Source organism: Aythya marila (genome assembly GCF_965140915.1).
Source record: "Aythya marila genome assembly, chromosome: 1".
Lineage (NCBI taxonomy): Eukaryota > Metazoa > Chordata > Aves > Anseriformes > Anatidae > Aythya > Aythya marila.
In genome coordinates this window covers 179,945,736-179,965,735 of record NC_139042.1, presented here as the reverse complement: position 1 = coordinate 179,965,735, position 20,000 = coordinate 179,945,736, and the positions used below count along the sequence as shown (strand labels likewise).

General features: G+C 34.5%; 1 protein-coding gene across 10 annotated transcripts in view; it reads right to left on the bottom strand.

Annotated features, from left to right (window-relative positions):
• Nucleotides 1-20,000, bottom strand: part of FOXP2 (forkhead box P2) — a 431,190-nt gene that overhangs the window by 9,330 nt on the left and 401,860 nt on the right. For all 10 annotated transcript variants that reach the window (XM_082769279.1, XM_082769278.1, XM_082769283.1 and 7 more), the window contains one exon: nt 19,778-19,941. In XM_082769279.1, coding sequence (XP_082625405.1) covers nt 19,778-19,941 — 164 coding nt within the window. The remainder of the gene's footprint in view (nt 1-19,777; nt 19,942-20,000) is intronic.

Genomic DNA, 20,000 nt, shown 5'->3' with positions numbered 1-20,000 from the left:
CTCATCCATTCAAAACAAACAAAACCATAGGCTTTTCTACCAGCACCTTAAAGAGCACAGCTTCCTGAAAACATTGCCATACAAACGTGTCTTTCTGGAAGTATAACCACAAATAAAAACATATAGGCTCTTGAAGCTCAACTTCAGAATTTGTTTTTTGAAATCAAAGATGGGGCAAAGTTAAAGCATGTTGGATAGAGATGTAATGGATCTTCCATGTCTAATATTTTATGTATGTTCTAAGGAAGAAGCAACTATACAAAATACCCATGAAAACCAAAAAAGGCCTGGCTGGTTTGTTTGTTGTTGTTGTTTTACCATATTCAAAATGTGATTTGAACACCCAATTTTATAAATTGCTCAATGTGTTCTTATCTCAAAGACTTTCAGTCCCAATATATTTATCATGAATAAAGAGCAGAATACTGGGATTGGTATGTTGTATTATGCAACTAATATGAACATGTCTGTTCTTAAATAGATACATATTAAAATATTTTTATCTGCAAAATTGTGCCACCCATCTATTAAACAATTAGAACAGTATACTATTGTATATTCCCATGCGAAGTGCTGAGTATTTAAACAAATTCTGAAGAAGTATTTATGCATTGTGTCTTTTCATTAATAACTGTGCTATTCAAATAGTCAACAGGTCATAGCTTACAGACTTCTGATGAAAACTACTACATAACTGGAATTTGTGTTCTAAGATGAGTATGGTTCCTTGATGACCCAATCTTTGGTTCAGAACTAGCCAGCATATTTATTAATGACCTAGAGGACACAGAAGATGATCTTAAAAAAACTTTATCTAATGCAAGGACATCAGTGAAGACAATGAGATGTCAAATACGAGATGTCAAACAAGAGAAAATCCAGGTAGAGGTTTAGAACATACTGTTCTATGAAGACAGGCTAAAAAAAAAAAAAAATAAAAAAAATAAAATAAAAAGTCTTAGGCTACAGCAAGTACAAATCAAATGTCGGAGTTAGAAATTAGCACAGACAGCGAAGCACTGGTTGCCTGGGGAGCCTTGGAGTCCCCATCCTTAGGGGCCTTTATGAACAGGTTAGACACATTGAGCAATTGAGTTCAGTCCTTGCTATCTCTTCTGTATGATAAAGGGATGATAAGGTAATCACTTAGCAATGTATTATTACTATATCATATTGGAAAGGCTTCATCAGAATAGATGTCTTGTATTAAACAAGTGCCAACAACCTGTATCTCCACCAGAGTTCAAGATTTACAATGCTGCATAACAAGAGAAGAGATGTCCATAGCAATAACAGAAAAGTATGGTGATTCTAAATTATTTCAAAAAGCTTTTTGATGAAGACATAAATAAATGAGCAGAGTCATTTCCATAGGTCACCTCCTTTAATATTGGTGAATCTACTGTTTTAAGACAATTTTTTGTACCCCAGCACTTTCAAAACTAAACTCTGTGACAGATCTTTTTAAGTATTAAAAAAAGATTCCAATACGTTGCAGAGCTTCAGAATACATCTTCCTCACCCATAATTCAAAGAATGTGATGTCCCTCTGTCTTCGTCACTGCCTCAGACATTCGCTCTTGCGCATGCCATTAAGGCTTTCAGCATGCTTTACAGCTTTACAGAGATTTCTGCTCTCCCCTTTTGAAACTGGCAAACTACAACTTCCAGTTCTCGTGTTCTGAGACCCATACTATATCCTTAAGGACAGTAATTTACAGCATTTAACTGGAACAACTGCCAGGTGCCAAGAGACAGGTAGCAGTTGCTGGACACTTACAAGGGTCTCATCAAGACTATCTGTAGACTGCCAGATAAGAGCTTTCAGGCTTCAAAGGAAAAAGATAACAGGAAGCTGACGGATAAATATCTTCTAAGAAGGATTGTATAAAGTAACTCCCAAATATTTAGAGACCAAGCCAAATTCCTAAAGCCCACAATGAGTCATGTGATAAGTGTCTTTTGAATTTTGCACAAGATTAACCTAATCTTGCCGTGGGAGAACTTGTACAGTGTTATAGCTACTAAAATCCTGCTAAAATCTAGGCAATAGCAACAAAACAAGTGTTACATTCAACTTTTAAATGTTATAACGCATGCTGTTGCTGACAAGAAAACAACCAGATCCTATAACCAAGAACATGATTTCTTAATTAAATTGAGTTGAACTGGTGTCAACAAGAAGATACTTGATACAATATTTTCAATTATGGATAGCATGTTTTCTATAGAGGTTTCACATCACATCAGTTTTAATGCAAGGGGAAACAAACACCAGCAAAACAGCAGTGAGAACACAGGGCAGCAAAATACAAATGATTACAATAAACAAGGTTGGACTAGAGTAGTAGAAATACATGTTCTTATTCCAGGCTTTGAACAGAAAACACAACTTTCCATTGGAAGAAATACAAAATCAGAAAATGCCTTTTGTAACAATCAGTACTGAGTTACCACAGCAAATCTGAGCAATCTACCAAAATAGAGATATAACAATTTTATTTTCCTTGTATTTCTTTCATCCCATTCTATAGGATGGAAAACAATTATTTTACTGCTCATGTGTATGAAAGGGAAAGGGGTTCAGCGTTTCATCCTGAAAGCAGCCAGGGAAGTGAGTACTACAACTGCTTCAGACTTGCTTCAGACTTCTCAGTGGAACAAATTCTACAGGTTATCTCTGGGTCTTCTGAACACTGTTGACAACCCAAAATCGTTAATGTTATGCTAGAATCTTTTAAAGGAAAGTACTATAGGAAGATCAAGACAGATGCAGTCTCTCAGACACTTAACTCAATGTAACGACAGGCATTGAAAAGACTTTGTCCTTGGCTTTGTATTGAAGAGGTAGTAGATGTTGAGAGAGAAAAGTTAACTAGCTCAATGGGTCTGCGTGTGAGCTTCGTAGCCATATACCATGTTCTGTAGCAAGTCATGTAATTTTTGAAGATATTTCAGTGCATTTCTATTCCATGGAAGGGTTGCAATAATCAGTCTAAAATCATTAAAGGGTGATTTATTTTACTTACTTTTAATTATGTTACAAATGGAAGTTTTTTGTATTGCTATAGTGACTTAGGCAGCCAGTAACACCAGGGAGTTTCTTTCTCTGGTATGCAATAGCATAAAGGACAATAAATTAGATCATGTCTTCAAGTCTCTCACAGGCTTATTTAACTTCTCTTTCAGATCACTATTTTTTTTAAAGCTATCTTTATAGACTTTTCTTAAACAAAAACCACCAAATATTATTTGGGAAATAACAACCACTATATTACAGATGTAGTAAACAAACAAAAAAAAAAAAACCACAACAGTTGTTTTCCCTAGAAGATCTGGACTAGCATTTCCTCAGAGAAAGCTGCATCTTATCTTGCTAGTACCATCTCTAGATCCGCAGAATACCCTGTAGCAGTTTAAAAACAAAAACAAAAAACCAACTGTTTCTGAATTTGAATTATATTTTTCTTATATTTTCTTATATTTTGCTTCAACAGGCAAAAGGAGACAAATCCTAAAATCCTACAGTATTTTCAACATATCTACTTCTATTCAATACATGTCTCTTCACAATTTCATGCTATTAAAAAAAGTTTATTATTTTTCTTAAGAAGTGAGCTGTTTATTGTCATGCTTATGTACAACCATTTAGGGAGATATTAATCCAAATATTGAAAAAGGAAAAAAGCATATTAGATGAGTAATTAAATACAAGTTCAGTAATGCTACAGCTGTCACAGAATCCATTATTATTTTTCCTTGAACATCAGGAATCACTTCCTCTATGTATTTATCACATATACTGAAACACTGAAGTGCTATTATGTAAATACGTAAAATAATGCTTATATACTAATCCCTAGCTTCAAGTAAGAAAGGGAGGATGGTCCTATTGTCATGTCTCCCTGTCAGGCAGCTGTGGGTGCACTACCTCACTTCACTAAGGTTGAAGTAAAGATACAATATACTGGAAACTATGTACTGGAAGCTAAATACCTTCAAAATATACTTTCCATATCTATTATCTTATTAATTACTAAGAAATTCAAGTCTATCATGGAGGAATTTGAAGTTGAACTGACTTGGTATTAAGATGGAAAAGAGGGGCAATGGCCATAGCTGGCAGCATGGCAGGCACGACTGCAGACTTTTACAGCAGATAAGTGCATTGGAATAACTAGTTATGCCACTAAAGTTTGTCGTTTTTAGTTCATCACTGGAGAGACAGCATAAGACAGAATTAATGATCTACGGTCACAAGGTGCCTCTGGCACATCAAGGTGCAGGAGCAAGTAAGAATGAGTTTGGATAAATCTATTACTGTCTTTAAAACTTGTACAACTAAAGACCAGCTTTCCTATTTAATTTATACTGACTGATAAAATTTCACCAATGCCTAACATAATCTACAGTTCTTCATGCTTCCCCCTCTAATATTTTAAAATAAAAGGCTGGTAAGTCCTGTTAGGGAAAGGAAAAGATCAACCCCCATCACCACCATCTGCACAAAACTGGCCCTGTACACACAACTTTTCTTTTTTTTTCTGTACCTCTAAGAAGATGTACACTCAGTTGTTACTGACATTTGTAACATCCATCTCTTCAATAAGCACCTGATATGACTCTACTTGTGTCTGTAACACAAAACCCAAAGCATCTTTCTCTTTGAGCTTGGTTGCTAATAAGATTGGTTGCTTCTGCTCAGTGTGTGTGTGTCTTTATGAAGATATACTCACTTTAAGATCACAGAATAATTTAGGTCAGAAGGAGCATCAGAATATCTCTGTTAACCTCCTGCCAAAGACACAGCTTTTTGGTCAACACCAGTTTGCTCAGGACTTTACCCATTTGGGTCTTGAAAACTTCTGAGGATAGGCTGGAGACTATACAATATCTCTGGCAACCACCTTAATGACTGACTTACCATTCTTATGAGGAAAGAGTTCTCTTTACACACAGTCTGAATATCTCATTTTAACTTATGCCTATGTCTCTCAGCCTACCATCATGCACCACAGTAACGAGCCTGGCTCCATCCTCTTTCTAATTTCCCAGTAGGTACTGATAATCAGGTCCACCCCAAAGCTGTCTTTTCTCCAGGCTGGTCAAGGCCAGCTCCCTCAGCATCTCATTGAGCAAGTGCTGCTAGTACCAACTACCTTGGTGGTATTAAGACACTTGAGTTCTATTATGTATTTTTTTTTCCCCACATCTGAGGTACCAAAACTAGGGATAGTATTCCAGATGTGGTCTTATGAGTGCTGAGCAGGGGAAGATAATCATTTTCCTCAGTCTCTTAGCTCTCTACTGCTCTTAATACATCCCAGGATGGTGCTTATCTTTTCCGCTACTAGGTATCTATGCTGTTTCACGCTCAGCTTGCTCTTTGCCAACATCCCCAGGTCTTTATCAGAGCTGCTCCCAAGTCAGACAATCCCAGTGTCCATCACTAGGGAATCTTCCTTTCTGAGTGCAGGGCTTAGGCTTTTCCTGAAGTTTCTCTTGGCCAAGTCCTTCAACTCATCCAGGTTCCTACGAATTGCTATCGTATCCTTACACATATCCTTTGTTCCCCCCAATTTATATTATCTGCAAATTTGATGAGAGAACAGTCCATCCTCTATGACATTAATAAAGCTGTTAACATGGTAGGTCCCAGCATATTCTTATATTCCAGAAGAAATAAAGAAAATCATATGCTACCCAGGAGTGGCAAATGGAAGGCCAGAGTAAAAGGCAAAAACAATTACTAATTAGTGAAGAGCTAGCATGAACATAGCAGAGAGAAGTTTCCCTGAGTACTTATGCATCTCAAATATCAGAGGGAGGAGGATAGCACGAAGATACTCGTTATCTGGAAATGTGAAGTGACCACATGGTACTATTTTAAAGAGAAGAATATGCTACAAGAAATACAGTGTCTGAAATGGACATAAAAACAGTTAAGAAGACAATAACAAAAACCCACAAAGAAAAGGTTTATTTTACCTGTACCTTTTGGATTTCACTGGAACATAAAGAGCAGAAAATATTAAGACATTACACTTCTATTACAGGAAAAAAAATAATAAAGTAACAACAACAACAAAAAACCTAGAAACTTACTGGCTAAGACGACATTGCCATTTAGTTCTGCCACAACCAAGAAAATATCTTCTTGCTCTATGCTACAGACAAAAAGGTTCCAGATTTCAACTTTAGCAATTTTGCTAAGACTTCATAAGATATTTGAAAATTTATACAAAGATTGCAGATCTGAGAGCTTTTTATTTGGAGAAAAAGATTTTAATGAACTAAAATTGAGAAGTGTGGCTGTAAGCGGTCACAAGAAATATCAGATGGAGATTAGGAGTGACTGAAGGTGGAATAAGAAATGAGAAAAAGCCACAGATATGAAGACAAATGATTTCTTGGAATGAAATCCAGATCTCATTTAAGTCAACAGCAAAATTCCCCTTGACTTCATTAGGGCCAACATTTCACTTGTGAAGTTTACTCACACCAGATGTAAGTGAAACATACAATGCATCTGACAGAATGCTTGTGGAGAAGGAATAACCAAAGGTGACACACATTTTGAAACACATATTTTTCTTCCAGACAAATGAGGTGGAATAACAAGTATATATAAGGCCACTAATTCTACTTGCCCTTTGAGGGTTCTGAGTGCAATACAACAATAAACAAGGAGATCTGATTGATATATTTTTACTAGCAAATTCCCATGAGAAACCTCAAAAATCTAACTCTTACTAAAATTAGAGGTAAAATTCTGCCAATAATAAAAAGATAAAAGAAGAACAAAAGATTATTTCACATGGAAGTTAACAGTGAGAATTCTCTAAGATCCTACATTTGATTTATGCTTTTAATATAATTATTAATATAAAAGAATAGATAAACAGAATTAACAAAATTATGTATCAGTCATAGCTAAAAGTAAATGTGAGAAAACTAAGAAAGTAGACAATCCATGGCAGATCAATCTATTGTTGACAAATACAATTAAAAATATACTACCTATATGTATCTATTTACTGTAAGTGCTCAGGAAATGTGTTGTTAGGAATTCTTCAGTGACGCCTCTTCTGAAGAAGTCCAAAGCCAGTATGTCATAGAACAGCTTGAGTTGGAAGGGACCTCAAAGATCATCTAGTTCCAACCCCCCCGTTATAGATGGCACATTAGACCAGATTGCTCGGGGCCTCATCTAACCTGGTCTTGAACACCTCCAGGGATGGGGCATCCAAAACCTCTCTGGGCAACCTGTTCCACCCTCTGAGTGAAAGATTTCCTCCAAACCTCTAATCTAAATTTCCCCTTTTATTTTAAAACCATTCCCCCTTGTCCTGTCATTATCTGATTGGTCAGAGTCACTCTCCATCTTTTTTATAAATCCTCTTTAAGTACTTAATGAAACATGTTTATATAGTTATACCAGGTAGCATACTTCAACTAGTATATTCAAGGTAGTTGATTACCTCTTAGCTATTACTCATCTCAAAAGCAAGAAAGAACAACAAAAGTGACCTATGGCATGGTATACATTTCTGTAGAAGGAAACATTAAATAAGAGTGCTTTGAAATGATTTGACTTATCTGCCACTAAAATCAACACAGAAAAATCAACAGCTTGGAAACATGAGTTAAAGTGATATATTAGAAATATAGAAATAGGTAAAATACAGAATAAAAGCAAATGTTCACACTTTATCCTTACACATAATTAAGGGTCAACTGATTTAATATGGCATCTTTCATTATCACTTTATCACTACAGTTATCCCACTACTAATTTCTTCTCATGATAAAGAAAAAAGCACAAGGATACCGCTAAAAAAAAATTCAGAATCATCAGTAAGTTATACAACTCATTGGGATAATATTATTTAATAGAATTAAAACATATAAGCATTTAAGAATTCTGACATGCCATTTACCATTACTCTATAGGAAAATATTCTAACAGATACTGACCCTCATACCACAGAAACAAACCAGCCATTAATTCATAGAGATTATAAGCAAACCTCTCCTTTTTCCTTTCTATATCATAGCACGTCCCAACTCAGGGGCAATTTTGTGCTGTATCTACAAAACACACCAATAAATTTGTTCCTAAAATGGTTGTAGATAGTGTTCTGGCACATCTTTCTCTATCAGTTTGGTTCTGTACAACCACATCAAAACGCATACTGGTTCACTTAAATTAGAGACATAAAATTTGTGGTTTCTAAGCAAAATTAAAGAAAAATATTGGTGGCAAATGAGAGTGAAAAGGCAAATGTAAAACAAGCTTTTGAAGAATTTTAGCTTTATAATAATGAATCAGATTTGAAAAAAAGTTGAAAATTTAAAAAGCAAAGCCTCAAATGACCTCACACTTCCTTTAAAAAATTAGCATTGTAAAAATAAATTTGTATAGAATAAAGAACTTAAGTAACTGATAGATTTGTTGATTTCCACATGACAACTTTCCTTTAAGGAAAAAAAAAAAAGCAGACAACAGCAACAAAAAAGATAACTGATTAAAAATTGTTAATGAAATTGATAATAAATTTATTAGGTCTTTAAAAATAATGAAAATAAAAATAACAATAATAATATATTTAAATAATATTAATAAATAATAATAATAATAATATTTAAACTTGACAAGAAAATGCCAAGGTTTATGGTATGTCAGGTATCCCAGTAGGGATACCTGATCTGCACAGATATATTATCAGCTATGAATGCTAATAATACTAATTAAAAAAAATAATCATATGAAATCTTTGCTTTTCCTGCAGTGAAAGAGAGGATCTTACTGGAAAACTGATATTAGCAATATATTTTCTTTCAATTTCAAATGCAACTCAAAACTCATGCACAATTAGCCCTTACTGAATTAGAATATTTAGGAATGAAGGTCTGATTAAGAAGATGACTTTAATATATACTTTCTGATTCTAATGACTGTGACCAAAATTCTCAGCTTTGACTTTAGCTTGCTTCCTTTGGTGCCTAAATAAATGCATCTTCTCTGCAACAGAACCACAAAAAGTAGAAACTTGACTAGAATTTACCTTAAGGCACAGGCCTCTAATGTCTTTCAAGAACTCCACTGCATGCGGTTCAAACGTCAAAAGTTAACATGCTAAACAAAGAAAAGGATTAGGAAGAAAGAACATAGAAAATTTTAAGATAAAATTGAAAGGAAAATGATGATATACTAGAAATGTGAGTGTTTGAATTTTTGGGGAGTTGTTGAACAACAATCCAAAAAGAGCAGGCTTGAAAACAACAAATCGTAACAAATTGTAAGAAAAGAGGTTATATATCTGCCATGTTCTGTAGTACCTAATGGTTGTGAAGTTTTAAGTTTTTGTGTAAAGGATACAATTTTTACCAGCAACAACTAAGTATCTGTTATTCACAGATTAGAGCAGGCAAGTGTTCTCTGTGCAAAATCTGGAGGGCTATTCAGTGAATCATGAAAAGAATTTGAACTGTACTTTATATACATATAAATATTTATATATATATATATATATATATATATATATATATATATAAAGATCTTAATATACATACAGCCTATATAAAACTTCCAACACATTTTTGTGGGTTTTTATAAGCTAAACAATGTTTTTCCACAGTGTAACCTGAAAATTTTGTTATGAAGCAACAGCAAGAGATTAAGTAGCATTACACTTGTACCTAGGCCCGGTACAATTTACTTTATGGACAGTGTTCATCAAAAATCTTAATTCACAGGTAAGCTTGATGATAATTCTTTCAGCGGGGTGTTACCAGAATGATTCCTTCTCATATATTAAGTTTCTTGAAGATTTTTTGTTTTCTTCAGTGTTTAAGAGCTACAACTTGAACTGAAACTAGCTTTGCCTTCCAGGACAACTCTGGAGAATGGCCATCTCTTCAGCTTTTTTTTTTTTTTCAGCTTTTTGCTTTTTGTAAAATAACTTATGACAGCATTTAACAAGTACATCTGCATGTCACACTCAGCAGGGACAAATGGGTCAAACTTACCTGTGTAGGACTGTCTTCACTGCCCTAGCTGACATTTCTCACGTTAGTTCAATCTTATGTTCACTATATATTTTTCTGTAAGGCCAAGGTTCATTCAATCTTAAAACTAGGAGTGCTTAAAGATACTTAAGTATGACAGCTCTTTCAAATTACAAAGTAAATGGACTCAGTCAGTCTCAGCCAGCCTCTACTAAGAAATGGCATACCTGAAAAAAAAACTTACTTTTCACATATATCATAAAAATAAAATAAAAGATTGGAAGACCTCAAGAGGTCATGTTGTCTTTTCATCCCCTTCCTGTAGCCCAAAACAGAATCATTTATACCTAAAACACTTCTCACAGATGCTTCTCTGATTTATTCTCAGAAGCTTATAGTATCAGTCTCCTTGTGCTAGTATGTATATTAGCACTTCTCTATCGTACAGTCAGAAAGGTTTGTATTTCTTTTTCTGGTGGCTAGCCTGCATCTTCCTTGCTGAAATGTTAATCAATTACTTCTTGCCCTACTCCTAACAGAAAAGTTCATTCCCATCTTCCCTACAACAGCTTTCTGAAGACTTATTTCCCCATTCAGTTTCTCTCTTCTCAACTAATAAACCTATTTATAGTTCCTCCTTGGTCTTCAGCAAAGGCCAATCTCTCTACTAAATTAGCACAGCCAAGGAGTGGGGAGAACAGTATACAGATAGATGGCATGGATTGCCCACTGGTCTCATCATTTCTTGAAGAACAAAGCCAGGCTGAGCACACAAATAAGACCCAAGATGATGTGGCCAAGACATCATCTTAAGACCCTGATGCCTCACTTGCTCCCATGTCTCTGCTGTTTGAGATTTGCCACTGTTACAGCCTTCTTCTGACAGTCTATCTATATCCTTTTAGAGTCACGTGAGAATCAGGATCTACACTGACTGGTCACCCTGATTATAAGAAATGAGTTTTCATTGATTATTTTTATTCCCAAGGTTGGTTATTTTTGTTTGGGTGTTTTTGATTTTGTTTTTAAATGTATCTATTGTGCCTTTTTTGACATTTGTTGTCCACAGAGGTCCCTTTGTGGTCTTATCAAAGGAACTGTGCTTACTTTGGCCTATGCTTAATGCAGAATTCTGCTTCACAGAGGAGTACGTTCCAGCCTAAAGTAGTATATACAGTGCAATACATTGTTCATTACTCCATCTATAAATATCTAACTACAAAATAAAATTATATTTTAAATTGTATTTCTAGCAAGTCCAGGTGGATAGAAAAACAACAATTTCTTTAATGACAACAAGAACAAAACAACCTTCATAGTAACAGACCAAACACTACTTGATGGGTGCTCATCTGAAGGCAATTTCACTGTTACCAGTCATGGTTTCACTATAAGTACATGAAACCAAAAGGTCAGTCTAATGCCAACTGGCATTGTGTCAGACTTCTCTAAACAAAGCAAGATGCTATTTGAAATGAGGATAGTGGTGTAAGAGCAGTGTAAGTAATATATAGCTTCTATTCAAACTGTATCTGAAGATGTTTTTCAAAAATTAAACAATTCAATTACTACCTGAAGACTGCAAGAGATGGGGCAGGGATTTGAAAATCCTTTTTGTTTTGCCTTTGTACAGACCTTACCACAACAGCATCCCCAGCCTGTCTTTTAATATTGTACTGTAAAAATAAGCTACAATAGTCAAGCTAAATTTAGCTAAAATGTTTTTCCCCATAAAGACAGGAAGAAGAAACACTATATGCAACTATGTCTGGAATACTTCAAACAACTCAGTTACCACCTGTGCATGAAAATAAATCCAAACAGTAGTTTTACTGAACAGCCCACAGAAAGATAATGAGAATGAACAGCCTACCATATCAGAAAAAGCCTGCATGGCCTACCAAAATGAAGACTCAAAGTTCAGTGTTCTCACTATAACACACTTAAATAAACAGTAAGAGCGAGAAAGACTATATAAGATAGAACATATACCAGTAAAACTAAATTAGAATATATTTGGAAATTGGAATATGGCTTACCATGAAATGAATGAAGTTCTGTAATGGCTTTCAGATTTGAGATGAACTACCATAAATTTAGGAAGAAGTTGTATGACATGGTTACACACAACATGAGTCTTATTTCCTGTTTTCTTAGAACAGGAGAAGATAAAAGCTCAGAGAACATTTTTCAGCTGTGATGACTGATAATGCCAAATTTGCAAGGAAACAAGAGAAGGGGGGATATAGGGAATGAATAAAAAAGTTGGGGGAAGCCCCTAATTACTAAGAATACTATTATCATAATATAATACTGCGTCAAAGAAACATTTCCCCTTATTCATCTCAACCACAAGCTTATGGATGTCTTTGAAAAGGGTTAGTGAGAGGCAGTGATCATACAAAGGCTGTGTAACATCATTAAACTGCTATTAATAGATACAGTGGAACAAATGAACTTGGTAAGTCTGGGTAAAGGAGGAATACTACTAGGTTTGTTTGGCCTAATTTAAGAAATACATTAAATATTGCTATTTAGTTGGAGAAAACAATTGGAAGGCCTGAAGAATACTACAACTATAACCCTCTGAGAAATTGTATAAGGGTCAGTGTTATACATATGCATTCCCAGTAGTGTTTTAAATCACAGACTACTGTTAGATGCCAAAATCACATTTTCCCAACTGATCTTTGCCAGGACACTGTGAACACTGATTTTGTATATGGACTTTACTAGGTATAATCATACCCTTAGTTATCTTGAGATTTGATTATTTTAATGGGCTCTACACAGGGGATTTCACACTGAGATGGTCTTTCTATAAATTCTTAAAAAAAAAAAAAAAAAAAAAAAAAAGATTGTACTGAAAATTTTAATCTTAAAGATCTTAAAAGAGTTTTCTACAAATGCTAAGGACTAAATAATTGTCAAATAATAATCCTTACCCAGCATGATGTCCTAGATTTTTCAGTGAATCTCTGCTTGAATGTGTGGATCATTATATAAAACTCTATCAAACTACTGGTATAAACATTACCAATTGGCTATAATTGTATGCTTTTATTTGGCTGTTTACATGATACTTAAGTGTAAAGACACAGTTTGGACATGTACCTACAAAAATTATTTAGAGGGTCTACTTTTAAAAAATTTGGCTTATTACAGTTACTCTAAATCCAAATGCAAAGTGGATAAAATTGAAAACTATGCACATGGTTTTAGAAATATACTGTTAATGGCAATACCATCTCAGCTTTTGTGTTGTACTTCAGTGAAAATCTCTTATGAACTAAATTTAAGTTCACAACCATATCAGTGACAGATTTAGGTGCACAACTGTACAGCTTCAAACATTTTTAACATCCGTAGCAATATTTAAGATGCAGCCTTTTCTTGTACATACTCGTTATGTGAAAAGCATAAATACCTTGTCCATCCACGCACTGAAAATTCATGACAGCAGGGCCACAAAGTTTTCAGCAATACAGCTTCCAAGAAGAGTCTGTGAAACCCCACAGGAACCTACAAACTTCTACAAGCCAAGCTTTGGGGATCTGACACTTTTCAGCTGAAGGCACTGTATCTCTGGAGTGATCTTTTTGTCAAGAGCATTGGGAATGAACTGCAAAAGCGCAACAATTGGGGTTGGAATAATATAAAGAAGAAATAGCAACTACTGATCCAAAGTAAGACATGTAACATTTAAGAAGCTAAAGAGGAAATTATAAAGGACTGGAATATCAGTCTCGAAAGATAAGAGAATTGATGAACCAAAGCAAAACGTAGAGGAAAAATTGATTGAAAAGTAAATTAATGCAAGACCAAAAAATAGGAGAATATAAATATTTATGAAAGTGTTCACGTGAAAAGCTATGTCAATTAGAATTATGAAAAATATTCTTATTAATCAGAATATCTTTATTTATTTTTTCCATTAGGACCTACATACAATTGGCTCTGTACAAATAACAGGAGGCACAGACAACTCAGAAGTTCACTGTCTTATGATCCATAAAATCAGTAAAGATTAAAAAAATGGTAAGAAAACAATATGAGAAAGTGTTGAATTGCTGGACTTGCCTGTCACTTTCATTTGCTTTATAGTGCTAGGCAAAGCCAAAATTATTCCACTGCTTATTCTCACAATGGAACTTCTTTCACTGGGACGAAAGCTGTAACCTTTATGATCCTATGCTTCTTAGCTCTTACTCTTTCCACTTAAAAAAAAAAAAAAAAATCAGTTGTTGCAAAGTCTTTGTCCATTATCTTCCTTAAGATTTATAAATAAATAAAAAATGTGTGTAATTAAGCAGGTGTTGAAATGTCATGTGATTAAGCGAAGTCTTTTTGATGAACAAGGATACTCAGAAACACTGCAATTGCTACTACATTCGTTGGCTCAATTACATGCTTCTCACCTATTTAATAATGCTTATATTCCTGTTAACTGATGTGTTTTGAGAGTTTATTTTCCTCTACTTTTTATGTAAGTCAAGTCTTATACAATGAAGAAGAGATTTGGATCATACCAGTTTCCTAGAACATAACAAACCTCCAAAGTAAATGCAAAGAGATCATGAAATGGGACAATGTAACGACACCGCTCCTTTCTCCCCTCTCCACCCCCCCACTCCCTCCCCCCCCCAAAAAAAAAAAAAAAAGAAAAAGAAAAGAAAGAAGGAAAGACAGAGGACTAGAACATTATGAAGTTAAAGAAACAAGGGAATGAAAGGGATTAAAACTGGAATGATAGGTAACCTACTGTAAGTGGTGTGAAAGCTTAACAGTAGGGGACTGGAATAATCAGATATGGGAACAACCTGACAATGGAATGCTTTCAAACTGAAGGACCTCAAAAGTAAATGATCTTAGAGTAGAATAACCATATTTGCCTCTGGGAATAAAATTTAACGATAAAAAAGTTTGAATAAAAATAACAAGTTTGATGATTATGCAGATAGAACTGCAAAGAAAAATGATCCGGTCAGGGCAGGAGTTGAAAAGGTAAAGGAGAAAGGTTGGGAACGACAGCAGAATAAAAAAGAAAAGGTGACTGAAACCGCAGATGGCTGGAACTCATCTCTTCAGAGACAGAATTGAAGATAAAGGATGACATGGGATAAATTCATTTTTCTCATTCATCTCAGATTGACTATTACTCTTGTTTATTTGGATGATTTATTTATTCTTTCTCACAAGAACCTGACATAACATTTTCTAAAAACAGCTTTAAAGATCATGGGATGTATGTGTACTGACATTTGGCTTCAAATATTTCCAGTCTTACAGAGCTCACTCAGTAACATAATACAATCATATAAGATGAGGCTATATGAACTCATTTTGCCAAGTGATTTTTTTTAAGACTTACTTTTGCTTTTCATCGTACTTTTAAAAAAGCAACCAACAATTATAATTCTAGAAAATAAAATGAAATCCATTACCTTCAGGATTCTGGATTTGCTGTTAAGAACTAGATTATTTTTATAATTCAATTAAGAATATATGAGATTGATGCATTATCATTAGTCTACTCTCTCATACAGCATGAGCAGCACGAAAAACATGACAACAGCGTTATTCCACAAAACCTCACCAGGATATTTAACGTCCCTCTCTCCTTCATTAATTCCTCTTATTAAATGAGCTGCAGTGAATTGTAACAGAATGGTATAACCACCTTATTGTTTCCTATGTTGAGACTACATTTTTTTTCAGTCTACGATTTCCCATGTTTTCTGATAACTATTTTTTTTTTCCTGCCATCAGCAGTTTACATTTTTTTTTCCACCAAATTTATATAGTTAAGTAAAAAGGAATTCCATGTGATGCATTTGCCAAAACATGAACACATGGACAACAGATGCTTTAAGTGCTCTGGTAGTGCCCTGTAACTCTGGCCCATGCCAATTGCTTTAAAAAATGAAGACACAGAGTCTTAAGTATTGATTTCAATAAAAAGAAAATTGTTCAGCACTGATTGTTGACAATTGCTATTAGAGGAAACTGGAATTTTGAACAGTACATGTCCACAATAAGCAAAGCATTTCTTCATTGAAGATTTATCTCTCAGTGAAGAATGGAGCACTTGATGTCCACATCAACCTACCAGAAACTGGATTTGAAGAATAATCACAGATAGAACTTTGATTTCTTTTGAAACACAGAAATTAAATCTAGGATTTGAGATCCCACCAGTAATATGCTGCATATGGGACCATGGAATTATCTTTCATCAAACTAGAAATAGAAACTGGGAAGCATGCAGCATAAGATTTCTGATGCTTTACTTTGACCCACAAGATATTCTAGCTACCAAGCCATAGTTATACTGATCATCTAAAAGTTACCTCAGTATTTAAGCGTTCAAGAAACATAAGAAGTAGAGCAGATCATATATCATTAACAAAGGCAAGAACTGGAAAGCTTTTAAAGTGCCACTGCCCTAAATACACTGTGGGATTCACTACACTTAACCATTTGAATGTTAACATTTAGTTGAATTTATATTCCTACTGTTTTTCTCTAGTCAATGATCAGGGACTATTTTCTAAGTAAGCAGATTCACCCACCTATGTTAGACGTACAAACACAGATGGGTAAGTTGATTACTGTAATTGCTCTCACTACACTGAGTTTGAAAATCAAATATAAAGAACCAGGTCCAAATCCAAAGAATGGAACAACTTTCTTCTCTTTCTGACGGCAAGTAGCTAAGGTATTACACAGTAATAGAAAATCTCTCTGATTTGTTCTCGTGTTTAAAGCGCAGATATACTGACTACTGAACATGCAAATGCAATTTTTATTATGTATACAAAATTTAATTTATCAAACTAAAAATATAAACATACCAAAATAAGAAATTTCCACTGGTATATATTTATCTAATAAAACTAAATTCAATATTCAATAGAGAATTCAATTCTAACAACTATATGCATAACTTACATAGGTACTTGGCTTTCACTCTGCCACTGGGACTCTCTGTATTTCTTGCTGATGGTCTAATACCAAATAAATATTTACCCCTGTGATCTTGATCTAGAATCTAGACCCTGCTCTTTCCCAGATGAATGCTCTGATCCCTAAATTGCACCACATCCTATTGCCTCTTCCCCTAATACCATCTCTATCATTCCTGGCAACATGGCAGACAGTAACTGGCAAATTCCATAAAAGGCATATTCCATATAAGGCATATTCCTGGTGTTGCAACTAGTACACTTTCCTGGGAATCAGGAGACGCAGGTTAAACCTACTTGGAGACTAATAGAGCCACCTACTTTATAGGTGAATGCACTAATTATCACCACCAAGAACACTGCTCCAGCAGCGAAACAGAAAGACTTCCTGGGAGAACCGTTTGGGAAGGATACAAGTGGCTACTTGTGGCAGCAAAATACAAGTTATTTTCGCTATTATTCACTAGTATTAACTGTTTTTGATTTCAAGATTAAATCAGGATTATGTAATCTGTGTAGGAAATGTAAAGTCTAAAGTCTCTTCATTTTTTGCTACATTCCCTATTTATTTTATTTCTGTTGTGCTTTCCCTATGTTATTTTCCCATTTTAAGTAACAGTACCTTAGCAAAAACAGGGGGCACTGCAAAACATGATCATGGAAGCAGGAAGAGGTCTCTTTTTTTCTTGCTCCTCTGCCTCCTGCCTCTCCCTTCCATGACTTTTCAAAATTCCTTGCAGACCGCATTCTCTTTTTCATATTCTCTCATATTCATATTTCCATGCTCTTTAAGCATTGTAAAGGCAAACATTTAGCAAGTGAGTAGCACACCAGACATAGTATGCATCTTTTGGTTGACAGTTCACAGCCTCATAGAAGACCAGTAATCTTGCACTATATTTGGTGTAAGGCTTGAACAAGCATAACCTCTTTCTCCAGTGGTATCTTGGTACATTTACACTCTGTTACTTCAATCGAGAACTAAACAACATGTAGACAGTTTCAAAACAGTAACCACAAAAAGTCCTGAAATGGCCAGTTTTTGCAAACAACGTATAGAAATGAGAGAGGAAGGCTAAAGCTCAAGTTGGGGTGTAACTCAAGGGTTTTGTTTGTTTTTATAGGCAAGAATTGCTACAATATGTAGCTATAAACACAGCTATAAATGTAGCCATATCTACATAATCATATGCACAGACATCTCAGTTTATCCAGCTGAATGCCAGACAGTACACAGGATATGTAAACATCTCTGCCAAACACTTACAAAACAACTTTGATAACAAGTGTCATTCTTTCCTGTAAAGTAGCTGTTTTTAACACACATGATCTAACTCTTGTTTGCTCTTTAAAGTTTTATTGTCATGGCATTTTATACAGGAAGAGAGCATTAGCATACTCAGGAGAACTGCTAAAAGTAAAAGGCCTCAAGCTACCCACTGCATGGTTGATAGCATAAAGCATGGGATATAAAAACTTTTGTCTGATTGCTCACTTTACTTGTTTTAGAGTAGTGTTACTCTCAAGAGCATATATTCATGTTCTTTCTACTTCAAGTTTTATTACTTCTTTTGTATTATTTAATACATCTAAAGACACTTCCAAAAGACAAATTTTTCCATTTTGAAAAAGTAATGGTTTGGAACATGATAAAATACATTCATGTTCACAGTGTATTATTTTCAAAGGCAAGTAGAATAAATGTGCAATAAAACAATTAAATGCATGACAATAAACATTTCTATTTGATCATAGATATATTAACATGCCAAACATAAGAAAAACTCTGTAATACATTTCCCCTAAAAAAGGTCAGATCCAAATGGATTCTCCACACACCAGAGCATAAGTAAAAAGAGAATTTGGTCTCAATTACCATTACTGCTAAATATCCCACTCCAGAAATTAAAATTAACATTCAAAATGTGAAAGAGAAAACTGAATTTAAAAAAGGCAAATTGGATCATCTACTTTAAATACAGAAAACACTACAACCGTAATTGTATATACACATTAAAAATCATCCTACAGTAAACTTAAAACTAAGTCTACTTATATATCACACTGCTAATTATTATATAAATAACCTGGGAAACAATACCTCCAAGATACATGTTTTACTATTTAGTAAACAAGAAACTGCCACATTTGACACCACTGATTAAGGCCAGGCATTTCTAAAGCTTCAGACACATTTCTGAAATCCACAATACATCAATTTTTAATACTTCCACTCTCTCAGCTCCATTAAAAAGATGGTAGGGGAAAGATTTTAGAGTAATTAATGATATAGTTAGCTGCTAAATATTAATAGGAATCGTAGTCTTGCATAAAATATAACATATAAACCTTGCCAATACAGACGCACCAGTAATTAAACTTGAATATGTAATTACGCTGATTTATAAGACAGGCAAAAAGTTACACTTTACTGGCTTCTATGTAAACTGTGGGCAACAGTTAAACTTTGCATTTTACGGTTTATGTAAATGGGCAATATCTCCACTACAGTTCATAAATGGTTTAGAGACTCAGTTAAAATTACAACTAATGCCAACATGCACGTTCTACTTTCAGTGCTTGCAAGTAAGTTGAAGAGGTTTGAAGAAAGAAAGCTTAAAACCAATCTTACTACACAGTAAATGAAGATGTATCTATTTAAATGTTTTAATATAAATATAAATATGTTTCAAATATATAGTTCCAGGTGTTTCACTTACCTATGTTTCAAAGCACTTTCGAGTAATATTGGTTCTTAGACTAAGGCATTTTTTTCTTGAAAGTATGCTAACCGCACTTACATGTGAGGCTGAGGAGAGCAGCCCGGACTGCTATTTCCATTACTGTCAATGTGATCCAGCGAACCATTGAGATCTTCATGGACTGCCTGCAGTAAGCCACTGGATGCGTTATTTATCAATCCTGGGTTACTAAGCAATGGTAAACTACTCTCTGCCAGTGCAGCCTAGCAAAATGAAGAATAAAAATAAAATTCTCAGTCCTCACACATACAAACCACTTGTA